At 38.2% G+C, this 11,862-nt stretch overlaps 1 protein-coding gene across 1 annotated transcript in view; it reads right to left on the bottom strand.

The window, feature by feature from the left end:
* Positions 1–1,092: 1,092 nt before the first annotated feature.
* LOC126203996 (putative fatty acyl-CoA reductase CG5065) overlaps positions 1,093–11,862 on the bottom strand; it is a 105,185-nt gene continuing 94,415 nt past the window's right edge. The window contains exon 8 of the mRNA XM_049938428.1: positions 1,093–1,327. Within this exon, the coding sequence (XP_049794385.1) occupies positions 1,228–1,327 (100 nt within the window). The 3' untranslated portion in view covers positions 1,093–1,227. The remainder of the gene's footprint in view (positions 1,328–11,862) is intronic.

The raw sequence follows: 11,862 nt of genomic DNA, 5'->3' as shown, positions 1-11,862 counted from the left end.
ATACTAGTTGAGACCGATGGTCTTGTGGTAAATCGCGTAGCTGGGAACCAAAATGTCGCAGGGTTGAATAACGTTCAGACCACAGATTGTTTAGTCTGCTTTTTAACGTAGCATTCACCCCTCATTGATGTGGAAATTCATCAGCAACGCTGGCCGCTATGGTCGAGCGGTTCTAGGCGCTTCAGCCCGGAACCGCGCTTCTGCTACGGGCGCTGGTTCGAATCCTGGCTAAGGCATGGATGTGTGTGATGTCCTTAGGTTAGTTAGGTTTAAGTAGTTCTAAGTTCTAGGGGACTGATGACGTCCCATAGCGCTTGGAGCCATTTGAACGATTCATCAGCAACGACACATGGCTTGGATTCCACTTAACCTGGATGTCTCATTTCTCTGATTTGATAACTGGGGTAGGTATAGGGACTTGCAACTCATCGAAGTCGCGTGCAACTGAAAGAATTACACCAAGCCATTGAGCCACAGAAAATTATTATTATTCCATACTCGTAAAAGTGGGAGTGAGGCAAAGATATTACCAGTTGTTAATATTAGAGAGGGGATTTCTAGTTCAGGAAACCTTCCGGAAATGGTTAATCCGGAGAACAACACAAAACTTAAAACTCTGCATGCAGTGTGTGTGTGTGTGTGTGTGTGTGTGTGTGTGTATTGCACATATTATTGTACCCTCTCAGGTATATGATGCAACTGCGACATATTTAGCCAATGTCTGGTGAAATATTTCTGCTTTAGCCTTTCTTGCACTATAAAGCTGAAAGCTTTGGGAAGCTGTTCATTACACTTATATGTAAAAATTCTTCAGCTGGGTATAGTGTCAAGAGACTGTAAAAACATTAGGTACTTACATAATTGCTATATATTTAAGAACTTTATCCCCTAAATACAAAACAGGAAAGAATGTCACCCATGACTAACAATGATACAAATGAGACTACTTGGTGACAGATACATGTTACAAAGGTTTTATCACATTAAGAATACGCATTATGCTTTTCTTACTTTCATCTGTTTAACATTCATTTAAGATCTGCGTTTTATATGAATGTTACATAATTATAGTTAATCTATAAACATGGACTTCTATATTAGAGCTGACTGCTGTCGCTGTATGTAATTACTGTGTGTCACATCTAAACTACAAATATTCTATCATTTGTACTGATGGTCACTGCTTTGGTGCAGTGTTGATATACTACACTTTAGCGCCTCACAGGTTCACATGAAGCAGTATACAACAGCGTAGATAATAGCACACGCCACAGCTAAGACGACCAGTAACGCCGCCATCTTGACACATTGGTGCAGCCATAGCAACCTGAAAACAAAGACCGAACGGTGCTGCGTGAAAATACAGATACAAGGGAACTGAAATACATTCTGTAGGAGAATCAGGTTTCCACAGACCTAAAGAAGGGAACGTTTCAGCTAGGCCATTTATTCAGACCAGAAAGCTAAGCTTGCGCCCTAGACCCCAGTGTGCCGAGTCTGTAAATGTTCATTTATCTGTAAAGACATAAATCAGTGAAGCCCAGAAAGCCCAAAGGACAAATAAAATTTTGATTTACAATGAACCTCATGATCGTGAGGTCGCAAATTCAATCTTTACTAAGACTCGTTTGAAAGTGTTGTGTTAACAAGTATGACAGGAAAACATTAGCTGCTAATGACTCACCATGTGCATCAAGAGGGCAACAGAAAATGAGTGTCCGAGAGGTGCAGAGATTAGCTTTCTATGGGATGTATGTATTACACTTACTAAAATATGCATCGTTGGCATTCAAGAAGTGTTCAAAATAAAACAATTAACTTGCACCTCGAACACCGAACGAAAAATGGCGCACCGGCCGCAGTGGTCTCGCGGTTCTAGGCGCGCAGTCCGGAACCGTGGGACTGCTACGGTCGCAGGTTCGAATCCTGCCTCGGGCATGGATGTGTGTGATGTCCTTAGGTTACTTAGGTTTAAGTAGTTCTAAGTTCTAGGGGACTGATAACCACAGCAGTTGAGTCCCATAGTGCTCAGAGCCATTTGAACCATTTGAATAATGGCGCACCACAGTGACCACAAAGCTTCGCACCATCATTATCGAAGGCAACCTCCTTGGTAGTTACAGACCGTGCAAGACGTTCAGCTAGGTATCCTCTCTTTGAGAATGCATATAGAATCATAATGGTGTAATGGGGTGATGAGAACTGATGTCATGCAACCGAATGGGAAAGTGTGTCATGGAGCTTATGTGAAACTGGCTATCCCTTACGGCTTTACTGTAGATAGTGCGGAAATATGTTTTATAGGCACAGGAAAAACAAACATCAAGAGGCTTAATTTGCCCAGTGGTTCCAGGTGGTATGAATTGCAATGTCTCACACTTTTCAGGAGGGATAGTTTCCTCTAAAGGAGTGTGATTTCTATATGCAGGCCAGGAACGAGGCAATGGCAAGTTATTTTGACCAACTATTGGCCAGAAGCAGTGCTAATACCGTAATTGTAGTTGTTTTACGCCCATTTTCCCACCCTTGCTTGCCGTCACATAGATAATCCCCATTGTTCTTATAAGGTCACGAACATGGAAAAGAATCGTAGGGGGCACAGAGCACCTCCAACTTCTCATAGCACAATAAATAACTTTCCAGCCACTTTACCATCCAGGTTACCATTCAGCATAGATGTATACGAATGCGTTAAGACGTCGGTGTTCATTGATCTTGATGCTACACTCTTGCTACTTCTAATTTTCGGAATTCCTTTCATATGCATTTTCTCTTCAAATTCTGATTGGTCAGAGTTAAAACAATTTCTTACTGAAGATAATATAAGTTTGTTTATCTCATCTACAAATTTTCTGGCCGATTCCGCAGTTTTCTGTGCATCGTCAATTAGACGCTTTGTTTGAAATTTCGTTGTCTTACATCTTCCAATTCTGTAGCGCTATTTGAAGTTATTCAACCATCCACTACTTCCCTTGAAATCACTTTAATCTATGTCGCGCGCAACGTGATATTCGTAATGTTGTAGGTGACTGTCATGCACGTGCTGTCAACTGCACCGAGCATCCTTGAAACGCGCAAACTCTTGTTTCTGTAACAAGTGCGCCTTGCCCTCCCTTGAATATTCGTAGTTTTTCTTACGCTTTACGCTGTCATATTGCTGTGGACTTATGCGAAATTCGTTCTTAATTGTTATTTTTACCACGCCGCAGACGATCTTCCATGTGCGTAATTATTTCTAGCACCACCTCCTTGGGTAACGGCTGTCCTTTACTACGTTTAACTGGAGATGGGATTTGGTGCTCCCTGTCTGACATGGCTCGTGAACTATATGACTAGACTCCTCTTTCACTTTCACTGTCACTTGTTACGCACGTATCTTCACCATTGTACTCCTCGTGTACATTATCCGCACAATAGAGCGTATACGACACCACACATTCCACTGACACATCTTGCACAAACGCTAAGATTTCATCTACCACTTCTTTCTCACTCTATCAAGTTTCTTCCTGACGAAATGTCAGTAGCTTCCACAGTTGTGATAGTTATGCTTTGTTAAGCACTGCCGTTGCTCTGCTTTGTAACAACACCACTAGCAGTGTAGCACTGTTGTGAGTTAACTCGTTGACCAAGCATTTCAACTATGCTCCGTAGCCTTGTGCTGTGCTCACCAATGAATACCTCCATTCTCGCCCGCTGTTGCCATTAGCAGCCAATATTGTTGCATGGGAGACAATATGTGGAGCGTCGAATATTGTAAACTTCATTGATCTTTTGCAACCTCAAGGGGTTCCTTATTGGTAACGTTTTCCCAAAATTCAACTAAGCCACACATAAATGTTCAAACATTCATGCACCATGAAATGTGTAGTTCTGTTTAGAATATTGTTCTTAATTTAGGATGACTAGAGGAAGAAGATGAGTGTCTACTTCCGACAGAAAAAGGAGAACTTAAGCCAAATGCGAAGGCCACAACAGCAAAAAACATTGCTTCAAATATTTACGTAAAATGAGTTGGAAAATGCTTGAAGAACGACTTGGAAAATTTTGGAACATTATTTTTTACATCTCTTTAGAGAGAAAAATGATTACAGATTCTTTACTCTTTGATAAAATTATTTCAAAAGGATGAAATAGCAGAAACATCAGCTTCATTGTCTTCCAAACAATACACTATGAACAACAGTTGGGGACACTTTTATATCAGATGTGTCACACGGAGTCACTAGTGTCTCACACCGAGTTTTTCATGCAGATACTTCTCAGAAAAACCTTATAGCAAAACTATTTACTTAGAGCCCAGATCTTTTTGGAGGATGACTAGAAAAATTAATCATTTTATGATATACCAATTGAATTATGTTTTTTCTTGTCGGACAGGCCAACTAAAATCATGTGCGAAAATTCCTTTTAAGTTATTCTCTTCTTTTCTTCCAGTACTCTTCCATGTAGTCATTACGTTTTTCTTCCTGTCTTCTTATCACTTCAGACCAGTGTTTTCACTCTCCTACTGTGCAATCCCTCCAAGTTCAATAATTTTTTCCTATATATGTCTCTGTCAGTTGTTTCTACAGGCTTTATATTTTTTCCCCTAAATCCTTTTTCACTTCGTGAATCCAACTTGCTCTTGAGTTTTTATCCCACAAATATTTGAGGATTATTTTGATTAATCTACTGTATTGCATTCGATATGAATGTCCAAAAGAATACCAGTCTTCTTTTCCTCATTACTTCTAGTATGTTTTCTACGTTTCAACAAATTTGAACATTCATAATTTTTCGTGGGCTTAATATCTTCCGAATCTATAGCCTTTATATTATTTTTAATTTATCTAAATTATGATTTAATTTTAGACATTTGCTTGCATTAAGCTTGAATTCACTCGCGTTCTGGTTTCGCTACTGTAGTGCAATATCTTATTTTTACATTTTTATACAGGAATTTTTTGTTGTAAATACCTTTAGTTAAACCACATACCCCTCCCAATTCATGAATCCTTCTCCTGTAGGAGGCTTTTCTTAGCCATTTTCTTGAAATGTTTCCCCAAGATTTTAACATGTTTTCACCTTCTTTATGCAGCCGAAGTCTGTTTACAGAAATTTCGGAAAATGTGAGATGTCTTACACCAGTATTTTTGTTTCCCCTTCCCAGCCTTATTGGCGAAATTTTGTATTCATTCAGTTTTTCATTCCAAATTATTCTTTTTTTCTAGACGGTGAACCTGTGGTTATTTCGGAGGGCTGAGATATTTCTACCATAAATGTCATTTCAGATATTGTGACTGTATGTGTTTAACAAATTAGATTTGTTGATTTAGATTGTACACCAAGTTTTCGGATTCTTATAAGTATAGTTTCTCTGTCAACAGAATCAAAGACGATTTTGAGATCAACAAACATTAGTGCAATATCTTCAAAATCTTTTGAATTCTGTAATCTATGGCGAATGATCGTTTACGAATAAAATATTTGTTCGGAACATGATCTCCCCTTACTAAAATCACCTTCATATTCACCTAAATGACTGTCCAGTGTTGCTTCTAGTTTGTTTTTAGTAGAATCTACAATGTTTTATATTCAACAGGCAGCAAAGAAATTTCACTGGATTTTTTTACGTATTGTTTATTGCATTTCTTATCCAGCGGATGTATCAAGGCTACCTTCCACTTTCTGGAGATTATTTGTTCCCATATTTATTCAAAGATTAATTTTAGGTCATTGCTTGTTTTTGTAGAGGTTATTTCAAAAGTTCCGTTGTAAAAGGGACGTTTCCACTAGCTCACTTCTTCAATTTCTTTGATAGTTGAAGGTAAATGTTCGGCAATTTCATGATTTTTTGAGTACGACAACTTACGGATTGGTTCTGGACAGTTAAGAGGTTGATCGTAATATTTTGCAAGTATTTCACAATTTTCAGTGTTGCTTAACCCAGGTCTGCCATTTTCACTTACATATACAGACACTACGGTTTTGGTTTCTCTTCGCAGTTTGATAAAAGCCACAAGTGTTTTTTTAAAAAAGTTTTTTCCTCTATTTCCCCAAGTGTCTTCTTTACAAAAATCTCTGTTGGTTCTTATAATTATTTCTTCTGTTTCTGTTATTTGCTCTTTAAATTGATCATAATGTTCAATTTTCCTTGAGCATTTTTCCTTTTTTCCTTTTTTTGGCCCTCTGTGTTAAGGCTTATTCACATATTTTATTCCTCCATGATATTAAACCTTAAATATACGTTCAGCATTCCGTCTTGAGCAAAATAAAATTTCTTTTTTCTCTCTGTTTAGCATTACATCCCTGGCAACATGTTAGACCATCAACAGTGGCAATAAGGGAGATCGGGATTTAAGATTCCGTTAACGATTAGGTTTTAGAGACGCAGATTGAATTCGAGAACATATAAGGAAATCAGTCGTAGCCGTTTTTGGGAACCATGTCAGCATCCGCATCAAGTTATATGGGGAAACCATGGAAGACTTAAATCTGGAGGATGGGTGCAGAGGGGGTTTCTCCTGAATATGAGTCCATTGTCTTACCGCTCCAGCACGCTAGGCAACCACCAAAATCGTTCTCTGACAGTATGGTTTTAACAAGATCCTATCATTACTGTGCTAGGATGTACAAAGTCGCTGTAGAAACTCAAAAACACAAGAACAACATTTTGCACTGAATTATGGAACACTTTACTCAATAATAAGGTACGCGCGTCGTTAACTGGGCGCCACAAGCCAGTTACCTTCGACCAACCACAGCAGAATAATTCATAAAGCGCTCAGAAAGCGGCAAAGCTTTAAATCGGACGATTCCTTGCTGGATGAGGTTTGTTCACATCCATGACCTTATCATACTGCAGTATTCCACAGTCACTGAGACAACTCGTTTGCTTGGACTGATTAGTATTAATGATTCCAGAATGTACATTTCACTCTTTAGCAGAGTGTGCGCTGACGTGAAACTTCATGGATGATTAAATGATTAAAACTGTTTACCCGTCCGAGATTCGAACTCGGGCCCTTTGCCCTTCGCGGGCAGGTGCTCTGCTGACTTTTTTTTGTTTTGTTTTGTTTTCTTTTTTTTAATAATGGCGTACGAAAGTCTTAATTAACAAGGCGTGTGGGCAACAAAACTACTTGCTACGTGCATCTGTAAGCAAGAAAAACTGAAAGTAATAGGTATAACGCCGTTGACAAAGAGGGAAGACGTGCAGGCATCCTCCTGCTGTGCCGTGACTGAGATAGACGAGGGCGACTCAGGACCCATCCGCATGGGTAAGCCATGTCCTCAACAATATTCTTCCTTCCGGGACTGCTAATCCTGCAGAAGAACTTCTGTGAAGTTTTTCAGATAGGAGATGGACTGGTGGAATTAAGGGTGTGAGAATAGGACGTAAGTCGCGCTTGCATAGCTTAGTCGGTAGAGCACTTGCGAGCGAAAAATCAAGGTACCGACTTCGAGTCTAGGTCCGGCACACGACGTTAATCCACCAGAGAGTTTCAGTATTAATGATTATTCTACTACAGCGAGGATACTATTCAGTCAATTATGGCAACAATAAAATTTTATAAAAATGTTGTAGTTATACTATGTATTAGATACGACAGATTTTTTTTCAGTATTAATGATTGTTCTACTACAGCGAGGATACTATTCAGTCAATTATGGCAACAATAAAATTTTATAAAGATGTTGTAGTTATTCCAGTATTAGATACGACAGATTTTTTTTCAGTATTAATGATTGTTCTACTACAGCGAGGATACTATTCAGTCAATTATGGCAACAATAAAATTTTATAAAAATGTTGTAGTTATTCCAGTATTAGATACGACAGATTTTTTTTCAGTATTAATGATTGTTCTACTACAGCGAGGATACTATTCAGTCAATTATGGCAACAATAAAATTTTATAAAAATGTTGTAGTTATTCCAGTATTAGATACGACAGATTTTTTTTCAGTATTAATGATTGTTCTACTACAGCGAGGATACTATTCAGTCAATTATGGCAACAATAAAATTTTATAAAGATGTTGTAGTTATTCCAGTATTAGATGCGACAGATTTTTTTTCAGTATTAATGATTGTTCTACTACAGCGAGGATACTATTCAGTCAATTATGGCAACAATAAAATTTTATAAAAATGTTGTAGTTATTCCAGTATTAGATACGACAGATTTTTTTCAGTATTAATGATTGTTCTACTACAGCGAGGATACTATTCAGTCAATTATGGCAACAATAAAATTTTATAAAGATGTTGTAGTTATTCCAGTATTAGATACGACAGATTTTTTTTCAGTATTAATGATTGTTCTACTACAGCGAGGATACTATTCAGTCAATTATGGCAACAATAAAATTTTATAAAAATGTTGTAGTTATTCCAGTATTAGATACGACAGATTTTTTTTCAGTATTAATGATTGTTCTACTACAGCGAGGATACTATTCAGTCAATTATGGCAACAATAAAATTTTATAAAGATGTTGTAGTTATTCCAGTATTAGATACGACAGATTTTTTTTCAGTATTAATGATTGTTCTACTACAGCGAGGATACTATTCAGTCAATTATGGCAACAATAAAATTTTATAAAAATGTTGTAGTTATTCCAGTATTAGATACGACAGATTTTTTTTTCAGTATTAATGATTGTTCTACTACAGCGAGGATACTATTCAGTCAATTATGGCAACAATAAAATTTTATAAAAATGTTGTAGTTATTCCAGTATTAGATACGACAGATTTTTTTTTCAGTATTAATGATTGTTCTACTACAGCGAGGATCCTATTCAGTCAATTATGGCAACAATAAAATTTTATAAAGATGTTGTAGTTATTCCAGTATTAGATACGACAGATTTTTTTTCAGTATTAATGATTGTTCTACTACAGCGAGGATACTATTCAGTCAATTATGGCAACAATAAAATTTTATAAAAATGTTGTAGTTATTCCAGTATTAGATACGACAGATTTTTTTCAGTATTAATGATTGTTCTACTACAGCGAGGATACTATTCAGTCAATTATGGCAACAATAAAATTTTATAAAGATGTTGTAGTTATTCCAGTATTAGATACGACAGATTTTTTTTCAGTATTAATGATTGTTCTACTACAGCGAGGATACTATTCAGTCAATTATGGCAACAATAAAATTTTATAAAAATGTTGTAGTTATTCCAGTATTAGATACGACAGATTTTTTTTCAGTATTAATGATTGTTCTACTACAGCGAGGATACTATTCAGTCAATTATGGCAACAATAAAATTTTATAAAGATGTTGTAGTTATTCCAGTATTAGATACGACAGATTTTTTTTCAGTATTAATGATTGTTCTACTACAGCGAGGATACTATTCAGTAAATTATGGCAACAATCAAGTTTTATAAAAATGTTGTAGTTATTCCAGTATTAGATACGACAGATTTTTTTTCAGTATTAATGATTGTTCTACTACAGCGAGGATACTATTCAGTAAATTATGGCAACAATCAAGTTTTATAAAAATGTTGTAGTTATTCCAGTATTAGATACGACAGATTTTTTTTCAGTATTAATGATTATTCTACAACAGCGAGGATACTATTCAGTAAATTATGGCAACAATCAAATTTTATAAAAATGTTGTAGTTATTCCACTATTAAATACGACAGATTTTTTTTTATTCGTTTCATTTGTGAGCAATCAGGTTTCCTCACCTCGTGTTTAATATTATTCCCCAGATTTAACAGATCATTTAGTTTGTCGGAGTTTTGCATGAACACCGTCATTACTGGTAGGAAGATTAACTAACGGGTGGATTCCGTGTCGCTATAGGAGGTCTGTACAAAAAATTCCGGAACTCTGTCTATAAAATTTTTCTAACGCTTGCCTTTTACTTATTGTGCATGGTCCCCTTGGAAATACTTCCTCACAATTGATACACCCCTTCCAACACCGTTTCCACTTCCGGAAACAGTCTTGATAAGCATCCTGCTGGATCGCGCGAAGCGCCGTCTGCGAATTTTCTTTTATTTCCTCTATCTACATCTACATCTACATGGATACTCTGCAAATCACATTTAAGCGCCTGGTAGAGGGTTCATCGAACCACATTCACAATTCTATATTATTCCAATCTCGTATAGCGCGCGGAAAGAATGAACACCTATATCTTTCCGTACGAGCTCTGATTTCCCATATTTTATCGTGGTGATGGTTCCTCTGTAGGTCGGTGTCAACAAAATATTTTCGCATTCGGAGGAGAAAGTTGGTGATTGGAATTTCGTGAGAAGATTCCGTCGGAACGAAAAACGCCTTTCTTTTAATGATGTCCAGGCCAAATCCTGTATCATTTCTGTGACACTCTCTCTCATATTTCGCGATAATACAAAGCGTGCTGCCCTTCTTTGAACTTTTTAAATGTACTCCGTCAGTCCTATCTGGTAAGGATCCAATACCGCGCAGCAGTACTCTAAAAGAGGACGGACAAGCGTAGTGTAAGCAGTCTCCTTAGTAGATCTAAGTGTCCTACCAATAAAACGCAGTCTTTGATTAGCCTTCCCCACAACGTTTTGTATGTGATCCTTCCAATTGAAGTTGTTCGTAATTGTAATACCTAGGTATTTAGTTGAATTTACGGCTTTTAGATTATCGTTGCGAATCTTCGTTCTTGTAACAGGGTTTTCAACTTTGGAAAACTCTGCAGGAGCCAAGTCAGTGGAGTACGGACGATGAGGGAACACAGTGATTTCGTTTTTGTGCAATAATCACGAACCAAAAGGGATGAATCTGCGGGCGCGCGATCGTCATGCAAGAGCCATGAATTGTCTCGCCACGTTTCAGGCCGTTTCCTCCTCACATTTTCTCACAGACGTTGTAACACGTCCCGATAGTACCATCGAGTGACAATTTGCTCTGTGGCACGAATTCACGATGAACTAATCCCTCAAAGTCAACGAAAATTATCAGCATGGCTCTGACATTTGACGTGACCTGATGAGCTTTTTTGGTGCTGGAAAACTTTTCTCGACCCACTGTGAAGATTAAACCTTGGTCTCAACATCGTATCCGTAGACCCACGCCTCATCACCGCATATGATTCTCTTAAAAATATATCTTTCTCATTTGCGCTATCAAGAACCTCTTCACAGATTGCGAGTCGAAGGTCTTACTGGCCAGGACTCATGAGCCGCGGGACGAATTTGGCGGCAACACGGATTCCAGGATGCTGTGTCAGGTTTCATAACATGATCCAACTGAAATGTGACACTCTTCTGCAATCTCTAGAACAGTCAGCCTTTGATTGGCAGGCACTGTTTCGTTGATGTTTCTGACATGAGCGTCGCCGGCAGACGTCGAAGGGCGTCCTGAACCAAATGAGGCGTAGCGCCGTATAACGATCCTGCGGGTGTCCGGACAGTTGCCACGGGGTCGCTTGTCTCCCCCTCCTCCTCCTCCTTCTCCTCCTCACCCGCCCCCCCCCCCCCCCCTCCAGTTTGCTTTCGAAGTTCCTAACGTGACCATCAGTATGGAAGTTATTGCAACGAACAAGGGCAGGCCTCCTGCTCATTACAAAAGGTTACGCGTATCTTAAACAGAGGGAATCTAAAGACGGTGTAGTTACATGGATATGCTTACGCCGAAAAGCGGATCATTGCAAGGGAAAGCTGCTTTCGAGGAACGGAGAAGTGTTGAACGTATTACAACATCTCTGTGGACCACCTGATGATGCGGCTCTGAAAGTGAAAAATCAAGTGGAAAGGGCGAAGAGAAGGTCTCGAAAAGAAACTACACAGTTATCGGAGATATACGCGGATCAAATAGGAAATCTACATAATAAAATGTATGACTTTGTTACACTGATGCCTA

The sequence above is a fragment of the Schistocerca nitens genome, chromosome 9 (assembly GCF_023898315.1).
Source record: "Schistocerca nitens isolate TAMUIC-IGC-003100 chromosome 9, iqSchNite1.1, whole genome shotgun sequence".
NCBI classification, from domain to species: Eukaryota; Metazoa; Arthropoda; class Insecta; order Orthoptera; family Acrididae; genus Schistocerca; species Schistocerca nitens.
This window is presented reverse-complemented; position numbering and strand designations above follow the sequence as displayed.